The following is a 21883-nucleotide window of genomic DNA, read 5'->3' as shown; positions in this document are numbered from 1 at the left end:
CACTAACCTTTGTGTGCACACTGGACTTGCCATCTGGAGGCGTCCTCACCAAACAGACAGTCTAATGCTGCTTAGGAGGCCCCACCAGACTTTCCCTCGCTCAGACCAGTCTCGTTCATCACTGCTTTAGGGCTGGCTGCACGCACCCATGCACTCACTTCTCCTTAGGGTACTATAGCCACACTAGACTCCTGAGTCCGGAACGATACCTTGACCTGGACCCCAAGCATTTGCAGTGAAGGCTGGTGTACTGGCTGTCCTTCCACCCCTGGATCAGTGTTGACCCTGCCCTGGCACCCATATCCCCTCCTTCAATCACCCACCCCCGTTTCACTCCCTTCCTCCTTCTGGTCCCCTTCATTCCTGTGGGGACCTGAGCTCGCCGCACCTGTGACCTTCTCCCTGCTGCTTACAGAACTCCTGTGGGCCCTCCCTATCATAAGTCCTTTTTCTTTTACTGCCTTCTTATATACTCTTAAGGGCTTGGTGCAGCCTTGCCACCCAAACTAACCAGTCCTCGTCCTCCCTCTTAAAACCCTCTCCTACAATGACTTGATGGCTCCCTCCTAATCTGCACTCCTCTAGGAGAGGCACTCGCAGAGCTGAGGCTTTCCCTTGCACTCCTGGTGCCCTGCCAGCCCTTTGTGCCCACCCCCAATATGGGAACTGTGGGTTGTCACACTTTTTTCATTTTCAGTACTGACTGTCCCAATCTGATCACCCACTTTTGTCTTTTTGGGTTTCGCCTGCCGAAAGGCTGCGCTCTGCGCAGCCTTTCAGCGCAGGTGAAATCCTATGTCGACACTAAGCACTTCGGGAACGTCCCCCGGCTCTCATTGGCTAGCTCCATAAATGGAGGCTAGCCATTGAGTGCCGGATCTGTCCGTCAAGGCCGGACCAGATTCGGGGGCGTTCCCGAGATTTTTTCCCAGGGCGGAGTTATGTTTTTTCCCGTTCCCTCCCCTTTCACTGAAGGTGAATTCAGATGCGCTGTCCATTCCCGCCCCCTCCGTGTCCTCTCCCGCCCCCTCCCGCCGTCCGTCCCGCCCCCTCCGTGTGCCTTTCCGCCCCCCCCCCCCCCTCGCTGTCCTGTGCACGTTTCCCGCCCCCTCCCGCCGTCCGTGTCCCGGAAGTCCCGCTCCCCCAGCGCGGACAAGGAGAAGCAGCTGCACCCACCGGCAGGGCTCCATGGTGGAAGAGGAGCCCCGCCGCCGCCCGTGAGCACGCGGCCCTAAGAAGCGGGACCGGGTGAGGAAGAGCTGCAGCGTCCAAGTACCGGTGAGTGCGGCCGCAGAGAAGGGAGGGGTGCCGGGACACGTCCATTACTCGGAACTCGCGAGGCCCCGGTGCAGGAGAGCCCCGCCCGCGGCACCCGAGAAGAGAGCCCCGGCAGAGGAAGGACACCGCAAGCGCCCCCGCCGCCTCCTGGGAGCAGTCCGGTGAGTGCGTTAGGTATTGTGGGTTCATGTACATCCCTTGTAACAAAAAGATCATTTATCTCAGCAGCTCAGCTACAGCGCTATCTCTGCCAGTTCCAGCCAACTTGTACCACGGCAGCCAAGGTCAGTTCTGCTTTGCTTCTTTGCTTCATGTTTGGAAACACCCTAACTTCCAACCGAAGGAATCGCAGAAACCTCTAGGTTATGTTTACTAAAGGATTTTTGGCAAATCATGTTTGTCCAAAAGGTATTGTGAGATTAGCCTATTCCAGTGTCTAGAAACCTCAAAGTAGCTGTATCTCCAACTGCCTGTACTCCAAGCAGTTGAAAGTGAACCGAAGCGGTCCGTGTAGGCAAGAGCAACTCGACAGACCACTATGAAGAAGAATATAATACATTTTCCCTTGTCCTCATCTGTCGAGTCCCCCCCCCCCCTGCCCCACTGATCTTACCTGCGTGGGCCGCTCTTGGAAGCGAAGAGGTTTAGTCATCATAGTAATCTGGGGCAGATGGCCAAGGGTTCTGAGGATCCACGGAGGAGTAATATATTATTCTACACTGAGGAGACTAGGTGAAGAATCTGGGGAGAATCCTGCTTTCCGTAGTCCATGTTGGCACACTTCCAAGACCGGTCCTAGACTGTCAAAGATGCATATACAAGCAGCGAGTGCAGAGCCCCTATGGGTCACACTGGATACATGATCCTCTGCTTTTGGACAGCCATTTTCTCCTCTCTTGTCAGGTCAGCCCAGCTCATCTGTCACTTGGACCGCAAGTCTAGTCATGAAGTCAAGTCGCTTTTTCTCTTGCAGGGCAATTCGCCTCCTCTTTTTCCTCACAAACCAAAGAAATTGAGGGGGTACCTGTGGTCTAGGCCTACAACTGATCAATGCCTTTCTCAATGTGAGTGCTGAGGAGTTTTGTAGATCTCGGAGGATTTGAGCAGCTGGCTCCGGGGTGCAGGCTTGTGCTTCGTATGGAACACTAGTGCCCTATCTAGGAAGCTGCCTCTTTAAAAATACAGGTGGCTCCTCAATTTTTAGGTGTAGGTGCTGTGTCTTTCTAAAGACGATATCAGCCACATGTGTTCAAGGTTCAAGCCCACAAGACATTGGGTCAGACTGATTGCACAAAACATAAACCGAATTTGCACAGTTCACAATGCCATGAAGGGCTTTTGACACAGGACGACTATGGGGTTTGATGCAAACCTAAACTTTATAGCAGGATACTCTTCTGTGAAGAACACAGTTCCTGTCTGAGATTCATATGTTTACTCTGATGTTCAGTTTGATCCACAGAGTAAGTCCAAGTCCATAGTAGTTTAAATGTGGCGCATCTGGGGACAAAACAGGGGCCTGGTAACCCTTCCTCGAGTGAAGCCGGAGTACATTGACCTACAGAAGATCCATTCATATGGTAGAATATGGGTATTGGTGGGATAAGGGCATCCTACCTTTTCGAAATGACATCTTACCACAGTAGGGCCAGTGGGTAGCGGAGGTTCTGCGATGCTGGACCATGGACTTGTTTATTAAAGAAATGAGGCCATTTTGGATAGTGGCAGGAATATATCGTAATGGCAACCGCAAATCTCATGTTGCATACATCTATAATACCACAGGGTATCCCTAGGAAAGCACAGGACACACCTTCGGCAAAGGCATTGGCATGTGTGCAATCATTCGCACATGTCCAAAGTTTCAGTCCAACAAACCTCAGTGAGAGCACTGATGACTTCCTCGTTGGACCTTTCTCTGTTTACCTTTTGTTGTATCTGTCTATATTTAGCTTCACCTTTGTATCGCTCGGCCGGTTTCTGCCCCAACAAACTTCAGCTAGAGCTTTCCTGGCTTCCATTATTGGCATTTCTCCCTTACCTTTGTTTAATTTGTCTGTATTTATCTTCACACATATGAGTCTATCGCTACTGTCCCATCAAACCTCAGAGCTTTGCTGGCATCCGTGCTGGGCATTACTCTGCTTTCCTTTGTCTAGATCATCTTCACCTTTGTATCACTCGGCCAGTTTCTGCCCCAACAAACTTCAGTTAGAGCATTGCTGGCTTCCATTATTGGCTTTTCTCTCCTTAGCTTTGTTTTATATGTTTAAATTCATCTCCACCTTTGAATCATTGTGTGCCAGTTTATGTCACTGAACTTTCTCCTACCCCACCGCCTGCCTCCAGATACCTGTCAGACCAGCAGTGAGGTTTACCTAGAAGTCGGAGGGGATTCTGGGAGCCAGTAAATGCCTGTGAGAGAGGCAGAGCATTGGAATGTGGAAAGGGCTTGTCCTGCGGGCTAGTGCCGCAGTGAAAGGTCCTGTGCATTGGTGTGCTTGCATTTCTTACTAAACTGATTAACTTCTGGCTGCTTTATTCCATCCACGACAGGCTCTGTTTTTATGGCACATTGTACCTTCTTCTTGCTTGTATGTTTTTTCCCAATCATGGCGGCCTGCTGGGTTTCCACCGAGAGGGGAAAAAGAGGCTGCAGATGAAGAGGAAAAAGGCAGGCAGAGAAGAGCACATAGGTGTATTTAATACATAGCTGTTCAATGTGTGTGTGTGCACGCCGCTCTGTTTCTAGTTGTATCTATTTCATTTGTGTTTTGTCTCTCTGAGTGTCTGTCTCTTTTGGTCTTTGTCCCCTGCTGTCTCTCCCCGTCAATAGATCTATTTGTCCCTCGATGTGTTTTCTCTCTCTATTTCTTGGATTTGTCTTTGTCTCTTTTGGTCTGTGTCCCCCTCTGTTTCTAGATCTCCCTTTGTCCTCAACGTTTCTCTTTTTCTCTATATGAAAATGTGTCTCTCCGAGTGCCTCTGTCTCTTCTGGCCTGTGCCCCCAACCTAGTGTCTTCCCACCTATATAGATTGCTCTATGCCCCTACATGTGTTTGTCCCTCTAGTTCGCGGTCTCATCTCTCTGCTTCTCTTGCTCTCTCTCTCTCTCCCCATCTATCTCTCTCCTGTTTCTCACTCTCTCCGGGTCTCCCTCTCCCTGTCTCTTCCTCTCCCTCTCCCTGTCTCTTCCTCTCCCTGTCTCTTCCTCTCCCTGTCTCTTCCTCTCCCTGTCTCTTCCTCTCCCTGTCTCTTCCTCTCCCTGTCTCTTCCTCTCCCTGTCTCATCCTCTCCCTGTCTCATCCTCTCCCTGTCTCATCCTCTCCCTGTCTCATCCTCTCCCTGTCTCATCCTCTCCCTGTCTCATCCTCTCCCTGTCTCATCCTCTCCCTGTCTCATCCTCTCCCTGTCTCATCCTCTCCCTGTCTCATCCTCTCCCTGTCTCATCCTCTCCCTGTCTCATCCTCTCCCTGTCTCATCCTCTCCCTGTCTCATCCTCTCCCTGTCTCATCCTCTCCCTGTCTCATCCTCTCCCTGTCTCATCCTCTCCCTGTCTCATCCTCTCCCTGTCTCATCCTCTCCCTGTCTCATCCTCTCCCTGTCTCATCCTCTCCCTGTCTCATCCTCTCCCTGTCTCATCCTCTCCCTGTCTCATCCTCTCCCTGTCTCATCCTCTCCCTGTCTCATCCTCTCCCTGTCTCATCCTCTCCCTGTCTCTTCCTCTCCCTGTCTCTTCCTCTCCCTGTCTCTTCCTCTCCCTGTCTCTTCCTCTCCCTGTCTCTTCCTCTCCCTGTCTCTTCCTCTCCCTGTCTCTTCCTCTCCCTGTCTCTTCCTCTCCTCCTGGTGCTGCACCAGTGAGTGATGCCCTCTCGCCCCGGTCCTCGGGGAACCCCTCCTCGGTGTTCACAGTGTGTAGTGGCTGAAGGGCCTAGGTGTGTGCGAGGGGCACAGGCAGCGCACGGAGCCCGGCTTTGTGCTCTCTGCCCTGCTTTATGCGGATGGTCGGGCACCCTGATCCGTGAACCCTGTGTCATTGGACCTGCATCGGGCACGTGGGCCTCTGTTGTGCTTTGTTCGCTGTGTACTGGCAGCGGATATAATTAGTGTTGTTTTACCATTGTACCTGAGGCCCCTATGTCATATCTGGTTTAATGTGCTGTACTACGAATCGTGCTATGTTCCATATACACAAAACCCAACAAGGTGCTACTGCATGTCAAGTGTTCTCAACCACCCTGCATTATATCTGCCCTTTGTACTTCACTATACCACAGGCTCTGACGCATATTTTGCATGGCATTGTGCACTTCCCAATGCATTGCACTAGATGACTAGTACATTAGGTACATTGAGCAGTGCTATTTGCCCAGTACATTCTGCAGTTGGTTGGCATACACCTTGCACACTCCAGACTTTTGGTGCACGCACAGTGCGTTCAGCACTGCTACTTGTCTTGTGCACTCTGGGCTCTAGTTTTCCTTGCCCTGTGATTTGCATTGTCCCACCTGCTCTGTGTTCTGTTAATGCTCTGCCGTGTGTACAGTGGTCTGCACTGTCCTTGGGGTGTTGCCCACTCCTCTATTCTGCATTCTACTCTGGAGTCTCAACATTCTCACTGGATCGGATGCCCCCTCCCATGTATATACTCACATCCTGTTTTGTTCACTTCATTTTGCACATGGCCTGACTTCTCTTTACTGGCACTGTCTGCTTACGTCACACGATGTGAAACTTCAACAGTGTGTCATTTTGCAATCGAAAGTAAAATGCTGCCTCCCACTAAGAACTTGCAACGACATTAATGTGAAACATTAATGTCGTATCAGAGCGATACCCAGTGTTAAAAAACAAAACAAAAAAAGGTTCTTTCCAAGGCTTGTTTGATTTGCTTAGAATCAGCGATTCGATAGCTGGAGAACTCCTCTCCAACACAGAGTGTAACCATTTGGTGTCCGTACTTTAGCGCAATAGACTATCTAATCTACAAGCATTGTGGGTGTGTGTGTGGAGGGCTCTGTGTGGGTGTGTGTGTGGGGGGCTCTGTGTGGGTGTGTGTGGAGGGCTTTGTGTGGCTGTGTGTGTGGGGGCTCTGTGTGGGTGTGTGTGTGGGGGGCTATGTGTGTGTCATTTGCGAGAGATAAAGCTAGTGGCATTGTAAATGACAATGCCATTTATTTATGTTAAAAAAAACATAAATAAAAATAATGTCAAAAGCAATGCCAATAGCTCTAACTTTAACAAAGGCGAAACCATTGCATTGTAAATGCTTGTTTAGGTTTTGCTTGGCAATGCGTACGAAGTACGCATGCGCTAGCAAAATCTTATGTTTTGCTCTGTGGGGTCGGGTATCCGCCCCCTCCTCGCCCCCTCCTCCCATTGGCTAGCTCCATAAATGGAGGCTAGCCATTGGGAGCCGGATCTGTCCGTCAAGGCCGGACCAGATTCGGGGGCGTTCCCGACATTTTTTCCCTCTCCACCCACTTCGGATCGTCATCGCGGTGGTGGGTGTGTGTTATTTTTTTTTTTTTTGAGTCGGCCCGTTTTCGTCATTTTACTAGTGTTTGTTGTTGGAGTTGGCTGCAAGATTCGAGTTCCCACGAGGCAATCAGGTAAGGAGCATTTTTTTAAATATCATTTTTCCCTGTTTCCCGCCCCCACCCCCTCCCGCTGTCCGTGTCTGTTCCGCCCCCCTCCCCATGTGTCCGTTCTGCCCCCCTCCCAGTGTGAACTGAAGCCTTTGCCCGGTATGTTTTTCTCATTTTTGTGAGTGCTTGCTGTCTTCTCCCGCCCCCCCTCCCACTGTCCGTGTGCCCTACCGCCCCCCCCCTCCCGCTGTCTGTGTGCCCGTTCCCTCCTCCCCCTGTGTCTCCGGCATTGTAATGCTTGCTGGGCTTGTTTTGGTAGGACGAATGTTTGTTTTGGGCTTCTTTTGAAAGTGAGTGGGGCCGGGAAGCCATTGGAAGGCTGCAGGGAGAAAAAGCGGCCGAGGAGAGGAGCGAAGTCCCCGAGGAGAACGCCCGGTGAGTGATATGGGCTGGGGGGAGCTCTGGTGACGCTGTGGTGCCTGCGAGAGGCACAGTGTTGGCAGGCAAGGTGAGCGGCACCGTCTGGTCAGAGGGCCGCTCCCACAGGAGGCCCTTTTCTTCCTGAGTCCCCCGAGCGGGACTCCCATCGTAACGGCAGCAGACGAGCGGCCCTGTGGCAGCGGGCCGCCCGCTCCGCCAACGTGGGGCAATGTTTGTTTTAAGAGCCTAGTGGCAGGCTCCGGGGGCATTTTCATTTACAGAGAGCCCAGAGTGGCTCAGCGGGCACCTTGGTGATGTCGAGCTCCCAGAGGGGGGGCTCCAACGACGGCCGCATTTTTGTTAAAAGTCTGCTTTGACTTGTAACTGGGGTGATTGTTTGGGTTCTAGTGCTACAGATCACGGTGGGCCTGATTCCCGTGCTTGTCGTGTGGATGATTACCTGGCTGGTTCTGCGGCTTGCTATTAGGATGTTTGCTAGGTGGGTTCTTAAAGGGAATTTAGGTGGATTCTCTGCATTGAATGTGGTTTTATGACGATGGCTTGGCTGGGTTCTAGATTTTGACCTTATGATTACTTTGCAGGATATGGTACATGTCCTTAACATGATTTATTAACTAAGTGTCCTGTTTTGCAATGATTTCACTGATGGGTCTGGTGTTGTCCTCTGCTTTGTGTCCATCTCATTGTGTGTCCTTCTAAGGTATTCTGGAATGTGAAGTGTGGTGTCAGGTGTGTCTGTGCCGTTCTGCCCTCCGTTACAACCACCCCCCCCCTCGATTTTGTGTCCTTCTGCCCTCCGTCTGCCTAGTGTTTTGTGCCGTTCTGCCTACCCTTAGAATCATCCCCCCCCCCTCGTTTTTGTGTCAGTCTGCCTCGTGATTTGTGCCGTTCTGCCTCCGTTAGAATCATCCCCCCCCCCTCGTTTTTGTGTCCTCCTTCCCTCTGTCTGCCTGGTGTTTTGTGCCAATCTGCCCTCAGTTATAATTTTTTCCCCCTCGTTTTTGTGCCGTTCTGCCCTCCGTTAGAATCATCCCCCCCTCGTTTTTGTGTCCCTTCTTCCCTCTGTCTGCCTGGTGTTTTGTGCCGTTCTGCCCTCTGTTACAATCATCCCCCCCTCTTTTTTGTGTCCTTCTGCCCTCTGTCTGCCTCGTGATTTGTGCCGTTCTGCCCTCCGTTACAATCACCCCCCCTCGTTTTTGTGTCCTTCTGCCCTCTGTCTGCCTGGTGTTTTGTGCCGTTCCTCCACCTGAACTGAGCCCTTTAAAATAAGGCCATGCTCCAAAAAGTACCGCAGCCCCCTGCCCTGAACCATAAAAAACTGCCCCCTACCTCCGTGAAGTACTCTGACTCTGCTCCCTAACCTCCCTTGGCGCCTAAAACTGTCCCATGCCATGCACCCTACAAAGCCTCGACTTAGTAAACAGTCCCTTCTCTGTGTGCTTCGAGGCCGTAAAATGTAAGCCTAGGCACAAATGGATGGTTGGATTTGTAGGGTAAAGTTTTATTTAATGTGATTTTATGTAGCGCGAACTTTACCCGAAGGTGTCGGAGCGCTTTACATAAGAACCAGTTGCCAAACCTAAGGACTTTGGATTACATGCGTTAAGTAAAAGATACAAACAGGAAAACAATTGAAATGTACTAGATGTAGTCACACAAAGAAGAGACTGTTGATTCTCGTTATATTTCTATATACATATAGAAGGGATATGAATAGATGTACTGCAAGAGTCACATAGGAATGTTAGAGTAGAAAGGTCTACTGCATATACTAGTGAATACAGTCATCTCTATATACAGAAAAAATGAGTTATATTTAGAGGGGTAGGAGTGGGACGCAGTGGGTGGATGGATGTATGCATGATGCATGGATGTATGGGTGGATGCATGGATGGGTTGTTGGTTGGATGGGTTGGTGGATTGCATAAATTGTTGAGGGATTGGCTGTATATATGCATCTATCCATCCACCCATCCATGCATCTATCCATACACCCATCCATACACCCATCCATGCATGCACCCATCCATGCATCCACCAACTCATCCATGCAAGCATTACAACAAGAGCCCGCAGCTCTCCTTCGTCTCTCCTCGCCCCCCTTCCCTGAGCCCGCAGCTCTACTTCATCTCTCCTCCACCCCCTTCCCTGAGCCCGCAGCTCTCCTTCGTCTCTCCTCGCCCCCCCTTCCCTGTGCACTGCCCTGCTATTGTAAATGACAATGCCATTTATTTGCTAAAAAAAACATAAATAAAAATGTCAAGAGCAATGCCAATAGCTCTAACTTTAACAAAGGCAAAACCATTGCATTGTAAATGCTTGTTTGGTTTATTCTCGTGTACCTCAGGAAGAGCGTAATGAGCTTAGAATGTAAGGATTGACTCACAATATTGTCTGCCCCAAAATTAAACACTTGACTGATTTCATTCCTGTGATTCCTACCAAGTGTAGTTTGTGTTTTAGGCATAGAAGCTAATACTGGTTGCTTTGAGTTGTCTTTTGTTTTTGTTTCTTAGTTCTGTGAAAATTGAGCTAACCACAATGGGATCAGTGTCTGTAGGATTGCTTATTTTAAAAAAAAGTCCTACCCCCCCCCCCCCCACACACACACACACGCACACCCACACCACACTGCTCCAACACATGCACCACTACATATCTTAACTTGTTTACAGTGAAGAAAGCAAAAGCATCCACCAGAATTAAGTGCTTTGCATGGCATCACAGCTTGGGGTTTCATACAAAAACATTCCTATCAATACATTATTCGTGTTGATGCAGGCAATTTAACTAACATTTGTTTTGTTAAATTAGCAATTGTTTATAGACACGGTTTACTTTTGAATTGTTTATTTTTTTTAGTGATTGAATGATAATGTTCCCTTTCTTAAAATGCCTTTTCAGGGCTTTTTTGACATTCCAGTGGATAACCTGTATGCAGAGCCTGCAGTGCTGCAGTGGGTCAGAGAGAACATACCAGAGTGGAAAAACTCTATCATAGTCTCTCCTGATGCTGGTGGAGCAAAGAGGTATTAATACAAACCATTAGTCATCCTTAGTTTTCCAGTGTGTACATATTACTAATTGACCGATTTGCTTGTTTTCCACAACAGTGTAAATAATTGATGGGTACCTGGACTGGGTTTATGTAAAAGTAGATTTTGTAACAGAATGAATTTGCCAAAGATAAAAACTCTTGGCAGTAGGGCTTATATAATATTGAATTCGTTGGATATTAATGAAATGAGTTAAGTAAAGCATATTAGACAAGTTGCAGAAAACAGTTTCTAGTTATTATTTTTTATTTTGGTATCTTTGGTGTGATACTTGTTTACCTTTTTGTTCACCTTTGAATTCATTTTATATACAGTGCATGTGTACACTAAAAAAATCAACTGAGAATTATCAGGTACCCCTTGCCCTTCATATTTTTAGGTCTCGGCTAGGCAGTGCATGCGCTGTCTCGTCGAGAGATGGTGTATACCTTATAGTGGGGGAAGCTCCGCCCACTTTCCAGCTTTATTTTTTATTGGCTTCAATCATAAATGCTGCATTTTGATTCGTTTTCAACTTCTTAGTACCTCCTCCTGACGGCCATGTGTCATTCATATCCTTCCCTGGCTATTGGCTCCTTTACCAAGCCCCCCCCCCGTGACTTTTCGGCCTTCCTCCATCCCCCCTCACTCCCGTTCGTGTCTTCTGGACCCCCCACCCTCCCGTTTCCAATGCAATGCAATAGGTCTTGCGTAAATACGCGTCCTATTGCATTGAGAAATGCTAGTTTGTTGTGGGATTGGCTGGCTGATTGCACTCTTTTTTGGTGTCGCGCTGCTGACCGCTTATTTTGCCTGACCCAAAGATGGCAGTCTCTATAACACATGGGCAATACAAACTTGCAAATGCTTGACCTCCGCAACTTGTTTCTTCCTTCGTTTACCAGTGAATTGGCCATGTGCAGTTTAGATGTAATTATAAGCATTTTAGCGTCTCCATAATTCCTAATGAGGACAATGCCATCTTAGTGTGATCTTTCCCCTCATATTAAACATAGCTGTAGGATGACTTTAAAATAGGCCATGTATAGTGTGGATATAATTATAATCGCTTTAGCGCACGTACAGCCATCAAAGATGGCGATGCCATTTGAGTCCGCTTTCTATCTTACTCTTTACACCCGGCCGTATGTGTCGCGCGACACCACGTTTAGGAAAGTAACCTCATAGGTTCTAACACTGAATTTAAAAGGGCTCTTAAGACGCACCTCGAGTTCTCCCAACCTGTAATACGGAGGCAGACGGACACCAAAACACTCGTAGTAAGTGAGAAGCGTGCCATATTTCGGTAGATATCTATACATTATCAGCAAGTTTTTACGTCTGGGGCATTTGGTTTAACTAGACCAGCACAGGTCGTTTTTTCAGAGGGCCGTGACCCCGATTAGCCAAACTGAAGTAGCCACTAAGCTCTAGTAAGTGTACACCACTTTGGATAATTTTTAATGTAAGTACTAAGCTAAATAATAGCAGACATGGGGCTATTGGAGCACACAAAATAGACAACATACCATTCATAAGAACCTAACATGCATAGTTAATATTATTGATGACGAACTGTGCTGTATTCAGTTGCCAGAGCCAACTGAGGTTATTACTGTTATTATTGGCTGTGAGAATTAAAACCCCAATATATAATTACCATACAACATTGGTAGGTACCACTGTATACCTCCAAATGACAGCCAACAACATAATAAATAATTTTGCAGCGTGAATCTTTCTGGAATTACTATGCTGTGCATTATTCCGCAACCTTGTGGTTGGGTCCGGAACTGCGTAAGCTCCCTCCTGTGGTCACCATCTTCAGATTCTTTTTTCTGCCATTGGGTCTGGATCGTCAACGACAACATCGTCATCGTCAACGAAGGAGCTCCAGAAGACAATCACTGGAAAATCAACGAAAATACACCAGAAAATCAACTTAGTGACCGGAGCACCAGTCAACTAAAGAGGGATGACGAAGAAGGAAAAGAACTGATCCTTTGACGTGCCACAGACTATGCTTGCACAGGGGGCACCCTGAGCACCGTGATTAACAAGACACCGTTCACATTTTGAGAGAACTGCAGACACAAGTACGCGCAGAAGGACCAGCATCCAGTCTGCAATCTCTGCCTTCCGCTCGACCACCAAAGTGAGGACTGCAGCGCCTGCGCGGTTCTCACGCCTTAGGGTGAGAGAGGCAGCGGCCATGCAGTGCCAGGGAGCACCTCCATTGCTCCGAGACTTGGGCCTCTCCAGTGATGAAGAGGACAACATTGCCGATGGGCCAGATGACTCGACGGACGTCAAGGTTTGAAAAGCGGAAGGAGGTAAGAGTCGTCGACCCCTAGAACCTCGACGGACACTCGAAGGAGGGAGTCCAAATCCTCCCAAAAAGGGGCACTACCATCTAACTCCTCGACGCTAGCAGCCGCACCCAAAGATCCTTGGCTCAGGACTCCCAGCCGGCGAAAAGCCTGGAAAAGGCGAGCCCGTCGAAAGCGGTTCCAGAAAAGGAACACTCTATGTCGAGGCAGGAGGCCCAGAAGCAAGGCCCATCGTCCAAGCCTACGACCGCGACATCGTCTACGACTGCAAAATGAAGGCTGGAGAATTTAGATGCCGAACAAGCATCCGAGTTAGACAGGAAAAGGAGAAGACTAGAGGCTGAAATTGCGAATGTCCTCCAGAGAAAGGAGTTAGACGACAAAATGAGCCGGTACATGATTCCATCGAAACCCGTGCTCGAGATCGAAGCCGAGGGCGACGCGGAGGAGCTCCAGCCGCCAAACACTCCAGAACCCGCCGTTGAGCCCGTAGAAGACCTGTATTACTACGGCGACGAAGAGGAAGAATCGTACCATGCCTCAACAATTTCGGAATCTCAAGATCTTCTGTGGCAGAACCTCGATGCCGAATCGCCGGAAGAGGGCGTAGAGTCCTACCTTTCGAGGCCTTCGCTGCCAGACGACATTGGAATGTAGAACAAAGTCATAAGAAGGTGGCAGAGATATACAGGGTAAAACTGGAGAAATAAAAGCCTCAAGCATGTTTCCTCCTGGAAACACTTTTGCCAACAAACAAGGAGCCACTTCTTGCCAATGCTTCCTAGTGTGCTGGACCAAGGAAGGGAGGCTTTCAAAGAACCAGCCATATGCAGATCTGTGCCATATGCAGATCTGTCACCCCAAGGTGTGAAAAATACAAACCCTCCTCACAGGACCCCATGTACATCAGAGGATCAGTGCCACCTGACTACATCATAGCAGCCACAGCCAGAAAGAGAGCCAACATTCCCACAAATACATGACCACCTCCTGACAAGGAAAGCAAGAGGATGGACCTCACAGGGAGAAAGATGGAAAGGAGTGTGGCAATACAGTGGCGTATCGCAAGCTTGTGAGAAAGTGGGCACAGGGCTTATGCATCTGTGCCCACACCACTGGCATAGGGCACCCAGCTAGAAGGGTGACATGTATGCCAGGGCAGTGGGTTTGTGGGCATGGCACACAGGGATGTCTGCCATGTTGACTCTTTGTTTAGTTCTGTACTTAGGCACTCAGCCTGAAAAGGCAGTGTGTGGGTGCCAGGGTAGGGCCCCTAAGGGTGGCACAATAAGTGTTGCAGGCCTTAGGGGTCTTCTCTGGTCACCATGCCCTGGGTACCTAGGGTACCATTTACTAGGGGCTGACAGGTGGCCAGAGATGCAATTGGGTTTTAGTTTCAACAGTTTTAGGGAAGGAACACAGGCCCTGGGTACCCGGTTGGCAGGAGCCCAGGGCACACTCAAAGCACATCAGCAGTTCAGGAAAAAATGGGGGCATACCAATGCAAAAAAAAATATGACTCTTTCTCACAAAGCTCCAATGCCCTCATCAATAGGCATGCATATCAACACTGGGAGGAGGGTGGAGAACTTCTCTAGCGCCTACCAGACCAATACCAGAGGAGGGGAAAAACATGGCGAATACATGTTTGAAATTGGCTCTAGACGCCGCAGAAACATCAAGTAGACAAATGATGATTGGGGTGATGGAGAGAAGGCATGCCTGGCTCCGTATATTCGGTTTCAAGGCTGAAGTCCAAAGTAACATCCTCACCACACCCTTTAATGGTGAACATCTGTTCGGCAGCACAGTCGACGAAAAGTTGAACCAACTGAAAAAGGAAAATGAGACTGCAAGGTCAATGGGAGCCCTGCAATTCAGGGGGGATGCGAAGGGGAGTACCTCGAAGACAAGCAGGCAGAGGTAACAACCAACCAGCCGCATCTCACCAAGGCTTCCAAGGGGGGAAACCTGGGTCAGCAACAGCAGACATGGCAATACCAACCTAGGGGCTAGTTCTTTTGTGGGTGTGGGGCGCACAAGAGGACGAGGTAGCACACCCAGAACGCAAACATTCAAAATGACATTTCTACAAGAAGTAATTTCCCCAGATACAATAAGGGGATTACATGACCACAATAGATCTAAAGAGATGCGTACCTGCACATACCATTGAACAGAAAACACTAACACTTACTAAGGTTTGTGGTAAAGAATATACACTACCAGTTCACAGTGCTAGCCTTCGGTCTAAAATCAACGCCACGGGTGTTCACAAAATACCTGGCAGCAGTGGCGGCACACTTGAGGAGACCAGGAATACACGTATACCTGTATCTTGTTGACTGGCTGATAAAGGCAAGCTCATACGACACCTGCAAGGAAAACACTCAACAACGATACAAACACTGTCGAAATTGGGTTTCTCCATCCACTGGGGAAAATCCTCCACAGAACCAGAGCAAGTGAAAGTCTTCTTGGGAGCCGAGATCAACACCTTACAGGGCAAGGTGTTCCCAAGCACAAAGAGGATCTGGCAATTCTGAAGGAGACACAGAATTACCGCAAGGGGCAAGCTCTGACAGTGAGGATGGTGGAAAGAATGATAGGCATGATGGCATCTTGCATACACTTAATCTCCCACATCAGACTACATGAGAGACCGTTCCAGGAATGGGTTCAACAGCAATAGTCACAGGCTACAGGGAGCTGGGAGGACCTTTTGGTTGTCCCGCAAACAATACATCAAGAGATGGCGTGGTGGAACAAAAGAAACCTAACACAGGGAAAACTATTCACACAACCAGCTCCATCAGTGACCATCACTACGGACGCATCCCAGCAGGGATGGGGAGCGCACATGAACAACCTCAAAGTGAGGGGATTGTGGAAGCCCCAAGACAGTCAAACACATCAACTATATAGAGCTAAAGACAGTCTTCCTAGCGTTAAAGGCCGTTCAGGAGCACCTATACGGAAGGAGAGTGTTAATGCAAACCGACAACACCACAACAATGTTCTACATAAAAAGGCAAGGAGGTACATTTGGAAATGGGCTATTCCGAAACAAATAGACCTACTAACCATACACCTTCCAGGAAAGGACAATGTGGAAGCGGACAGACTGAGCAGACAGTCATTATCAACCCACGAATGGGAGATCAACCACCAGGAGTTACAGAAAGTATTCAATAAATGGGGGACACCGCAAGTAGACCTGTTTGCAACACCCCAAAATGCAAAATGTCAACACTTCGCATCGAGACAAACGTGCAGTCAATCCCTAGGGAATGCCCTATGGATAAGTTGGTCAGGGACATTTGCCTACGCTTTTCCACCGATACCACTGCTACACAGGGTACTGAACAAGTGCAGACACAGCAACATGACGCTGATTTTAATCGCACCACAGTGGGCCAGACAGACCTGGTTCTCACAAATAATGGAAATGGTGCAGGGCCCAGCTCAGAAGTTCAACAAAAAAAAGGTGAGCTAAGCATACAAAACAGAAAGGTGTTGCACCCAGAGCAGGAGAGCCTCAACCTAGCAGCATGGCTCCTGAACACTTAGTTTGCACACCTCAAACTGCCAGAGAGCACTAGAGCAGTATTGCGGGAGGCACGAAGACCTACCACAAAAAAATGCTACGCAGCCAAATGGAAGAGATTCTCGCAATGGGGCGCCAAGGAGAAACTTCAAAACAGGAGAACAATGGAATCCACAGTATTAAAATGCCTAACTCATTTACTGCAAAGCAAGCTAAGTTACACCTCTCTGAGTGCACTTGGCAGCAATAGTAGCGTACACAAGGGGAGAAACGGGGAGACGTTTCTTTACCACACTAGCCGTGAAAAGGTTTCTGGAAGGGGCATAAAATAGCCCCCCCCTAAGAGGGTACCACCGCCAACATGGAACATCGACGTGGTACTGGCACAATTGATGAAGGCGCCGTTCAAACCCATGCACAAGGCCAAACTCCATATGCTCGCTGTGAAAACAGCGTTTCTAGTGGCGATCACTTCACTACGAAGGGTAAGCGAGCTGCAAGCACTCACATTACAAGAAACCTACTTACAAATACACAGCGACAAGGTTGTAATGAGAACGGACCCACACTTCTTACCAAAGGTTGTGTCAGGGTTCGACATCAATCACTCTATCCAAATTCCAAGATCCTTCCAAAAGACTACAACAAGCGCAGAAGGAGCATTACACACACTAGACGCCAGAAGGGCAGTAATGCATTCCATAGAACGGACAAAGGAGTGCAGGAAGACAAAACAGTTTTGTCTCATTCGCCACCAGTTTTCTGGGCCGACCAGTAACCAAGAACACTATTGCAAGGTGGATTGCACAAACCATAAAAAACTGCCACAAGCAAGTGGGACAGGAATTGCTAGGCACTACGTAGGCCAACTCAATAAGGACAAAGGGAGCCACCATAGCGTTCCTAGCAAAGACACCTATTCAGGACAACTGCCAAGCGGCAACGTGGGCATCTGTGCACACTTTTCACTAAACACTACTGTGTGGATATTCAAATGAATAAGGAAGCTCTAGTGGTACAGAAGGTCTTACAACACATATTCAGGAATCAGAGCTCCTCTTCTGCCCAGTCACCACTGACCTAGCAAACTGCTACAAAGTCTATGCACACCATAGTGAATCCAGAAAGTTTCACGCTGGAAAACGAATAGTTTTGCAGCGTGAATCTTTCTGGATTCACTATGCTGTGCATTATTCCGCGGTCTTGTGGTTGGGTCCGGATTCGTAGTCCTTTCTTTTTTTTTTTTTTTTTTTTTTTTTGTAGCCCAGGTGTGCGTCGGCGTCACACCCCTTTGGGTGTATTTCCGGTGACGTCGGCATGCTTCCTGCGGAAGCTCCCACTCTTGGGCGCCATCTTCAGATTCTTTTTTTCCGCGGTCGGGTCTGGATCGTTCCCGTTTGGGCTCCAGACATTTTTGGAGAAAGAAGAAAGAAAATACAGAAAAGGCGAGGAGAAGTCATCTGAAGACTGCAGGGGACTTCATCGACGACGTCGACGAACACGCGACCAGAGAGGCCCTGGACGCTCGATGATGGACAACACGCCATTCAAGTTCTGCCGTAACTGCCACCACAAGTACGCGCAGAAGGACCAGCACCCGGTATGCAACCTTTGCCTACCTGTGAACCACGAAAGCGGAGACTGTTCCGCCTTCGCCCCGAAGACCCTTCGTGTGAGAGAGAGGCAGAGGGTAGCACACGCCACCCTGCAGGGGAAGGCCCGACTCCGTCCCTCTACGAGCTGGGGATGTCCTCCGAGGAAGAAGACAACGCTGCCGCCGAAGACGACAGCTACACGGTCGTAGAGACCGATTACACGAAGACTTCTGACAAGGTAGGAGACTCTTCGGCCCCCAAGAACCCGAGAGACTGAGTCTAGAAAAATCGAGGGCAAGACCCTGAAAGCGCCGACGCCAAAAGAGGCGGCGTCCGCGACTACTCCCAGGCCCAGCGGATCCTCCGAGAAGGAGTCCCCGGCGCCGAGGGCTGCTGATCAGCAGAAAACGTCGAAAATCGTCCCCGAAAAGGATCGATCAACGCCGAGGGAGAAAGACCCAAAACTGACGACGACGACCAGAGACCCAAGATCCGGTCCGACGTCGAAAACTTCGACGCCGAAAGGTACGGCGACGAACCATCCGCCGAAAAGAACGGCCGACCCATCCGACGCGGAACACGCGGCAGAGATGGAGAAGAAGAGAAGGCGCCTCGAGGCCGAAATGGAGAACATCATGCAGCGGAAGAAAGATTTCGATGCAAAGATGAAGGCCTTCACGATCCCTCACAAGACCAAGCCACCGGTGGTGGAGGCAGTCGAGGAGGAGGAAGAGATCGCGGAAGTAGTCTAGGAACAAGACCAGGACGTCGGTGATCGACGACCAGGGGGAGTACAAGAATCCCTACGATAGTTACAACTATGGGGAGGAAGAGGAAAGCAGGACGGACGCAGACTCGACACCCTCTGACCTACAGGAGGTAGATTACATAGATGTCGACACCGACAGCCCGGAGGAGGTGGTCGACACTTAACCCTCGAGGCCCTCGCCGCCGGACGACATCGGGGCCTACAACTCGGTGATACAAGCTGCCGCAGCAGCTCTCAAGCTCAAGCTCGACGAAGAGAAGCAGAAAGCAGACTTCCTTCTAGAAACATTGCTCCCAACACAAACGAGGAGCCAGTTCCTTCCAATGCTCGAGAGCGTCTTGGCTCAGGGAAAGGAAGCTTTCAGGGAGCCCGCAATATGCAAGGCAGTAACTCCCAGAACTGGGAAGAAGTACAAGCATTCCACAAAGGACCCGGCCTACATTCAGGGCACGGTCTCCGCAGACTCCATTATCACGGCCACAGCAAGGAGGAGGGCTAACGTACCCACTACCTCGGGCCCACCACCGGATAAGGAGAGCAAAAGGATGGATCTGGTGGGCAGAAGGATCGAACGAAATGCCGCGACCCACTGGCGCATTGCTAATTCCAACGCCCTGATAAACAGGCACATGTACCAAATCATGGAGGGGCTGGGGCAGTTGGTGAAGGACTTGCCCCAGGATGCCAGGCAGAAGGCCGAAAAGCTGGTTGAAGAGGGGAAAAACGCTGCAAATTCTTGCCTTAAGACGGCCCTGGATGGGGCAGACACCGCCAGCAGGCTCATGATGATGGGCGTCACGGAAAGGAGGCACGCCTGGCTCAGGAAATCCGGTTTCAAACCGGAGGTGCAACACAGCATCCTGAACACACCGTTCAACGGCAACACGCTTTTCGGAACAACAGTTGATGAAACGCTCAGTCAACTGAAAAAAGATAACGAAACAGCAAGATCCATGGGAGCATTGCAGTTCAGAGGGAACAAGAGGGGCACCCCGTCACGGAGGCCCGGCGGGAGAGGCGGAAATCAGCCAGGTACATCACACCAGGCTTTCCAGCAAACGCACCAGGCAGACTCGCAGACTCAGCATGGTCAGCAGAAGCAGTCCTGGCAGTACCAACAAAGAGGCCAGTCCTTTCGAGGGAGAAATGGACTGGGACAAAATAGAAGAGGGGGGCAGCAGCCCACCTCTAAGTGACTTCAAAAAACTCTGTGTGCCCGCCCACAAAAAAGATCCCAGGGGGCAGCACGTACAGATGGGTCAAGACAAACTAGACACCTACGAACACATGACACCAGTGGGAGGAAGATTAAGATTTCACCTCCGAGAGTGGAGAGAAATAACATCAGACAAATGGATCCTCAACATTATCCAATTCGGATACTGCATAGAGTTGGAGGGGAGACCAACAAACAGAAAACCAAAAAGAAAGCCACTAGCAGGCAAGCAGCTGCAGTGTCTGCAGGAGGAGGCAAAGGAACTCCTGCGGAAGGAGGCCATAGAACGGGTACCCTTCAAGGAAAGAAACACAGGAGTATACTCAACGTACTTCCTGGTACCAAAAGTAGACGAGACAATGCGACCCATTCTCGACTTACGGTTCATGAACAAATTCATAAGAACGCAAAAATTCAAAATGACCTCCCTGCAAGAGGTGCTCCCACAATTGCAGATCGGGGACTTCATGGTCACAATAGACCTCAAAGACGCCTACCTGCACATTCCAATGAACAGAAAGCACAAGCATATGCTCAGGTTCACCATCGGAGAAAGCCACCACCAGTTCACGACACTGGCCTTCGGACTAAAGTCAGCACCAAGGGTCTTCACAAAGTGCCTCGCAGCAGTCGCAGCGCACCTACGAAGGCAAGGAATACACGTATACCCTTACCCGGACGACTGGCTGGTGAAAGCAAACTCATACCAGAAATGCAAGCTGCACGCACATACCGTGACAAGCACGCTCATAAACCTGGGGTTCTCCATCCATTGGAAGAAATCATCAATGGAGCCAGAACAAGTGAAGATCTTCCTGGGAGCACAGATCAACACCTTACAGGGCAAGGTGTTCCCCAGCGAGAAGAGGGCGAGGGCGCTGGTGAAGGAAACTCGCCTCTACCGGAAGGGACAAGCTCGGACAGTGAGGACTGCGAGCAAGATCATGGGGATGATGGCATCATGCATCCACCTGGTACCGAATGTACGACTCCACATGAGACCCATTCAAGAATGGCTACAGGAGCAATGGTCACAAGCTACAGGCAGTTGGGAGGATCTAGTGGTTGTAACACACGCAGTGCAGAAGGAGATGACATGGTGGACCATGGAGAACATAGCAAGGGGAAAGCCTCTAACGCCCCCAACGCCAACAGTGACCATCACCACAGACGCATCCCTGAAGGGATGGGGCGCTCACACGGAGGAGCTCAAGGTGAGGGGACTGTGGACACCAACAGATGCGACAAAGCACATCAATTACTTAGAATTGAAGACAATCTTCCTTGCACTGAAAGCCTTTCAAACAAGACTGTACAAACACAAGGTGTTGATACAAACAGACAATACCACTGCGATGTTCTACATCAACAAGCAGGGGGGCACACAGTCAGCCCCGCTTTCAACGCTGGCGCAGGAGATATGGAGATGGGCCATCCCTCTCAAGATAGACCTGCTAGCCATACACCTGCCAGGGAAGGACAACATACAAGCAGATTGGCTCAGCAGGCAGACATCGGCATCCCACGAGTGGGAGCTCAATGCTCAGGAGACAAGGCGCCTATTTGACAGATGGGGAACTCCATCGGTGGACTTGTTTGCCACACGCCAGAATGCAAAATGCCAAAACTTCGCATCCAGGCAGCCCGAGGAAGGGTCACTAGGGAATGCCCTATGGATAGATTGGTCAAGGACATTTGCCTACGCCTTTCCCCCGATACCACTGATGCACAGAGTACTGAGCAAGTGCAGAGCGAGCAACATGACACTGATACTGGTCGCACCACAGTGGGCGAGGCAGACATGGTACTCGCAGATCATGGAGATGACAGTGTGCACCCCACAGATTCAGCAGGAGGAAAGACCTACTCTCCATGCAGAACGGAGAGGTGCTACACCCAGAGCCAGAGAGCATGAGCCTAGTAGCGTGGCTCCTGAGGACATAGAGTTCGCACATTTAAGATTGCCAGAAAGTACCCTGAAGGTCCTGCGGGAGGCAAGAAGGCCTAGCACTCGGAAGTGCTATGTTGCGAAATGGAAAAGGTTCACAATATGGTGCAGACAAGAAAGACTTCACAATAAAATG

General features: G+C 49.8%; 1 protein-coding gene across 1 annotated transcript in view; it reads left to right on the top strand.

Moving 5' to 3' along the window:
• The window catches only part of PRPS2 (phosphoribosyl pyrophosphate synthetase 2), a 188012-nt gene that overhangs the window by 90417 nt on the left and 75712 nt on the right, over positions 1-21883 (top strand). Inside the window, exon 4 of the mRNA XM_078657869.1 lies at positions 10212-10336. Coding sequence (XP_078513995.1) covers positions 10212-10336 — 125 coding nt within the window. The remainder of the gene's footprint in view (positions 1-10211; positions 10337-21883) is intronic.

The sequence above is a fragment of the Lissotriton helveticus genome, chromosome 8 (assembly GCF_964261635.1).
Source record: "Lissotriton helveticus chromosome 8, aLisHel1.1, whole genome shotgun sequence".
Lineage (NCBI taxonomy): Eukaryota > Metazoa > Chordata > Amphibia > Caudata > Salamandridae > Lissotriton > Lissotriton helveticus.
This window is presented reverse-complemented; position numbering and strand designations above follow the sequence as displayed.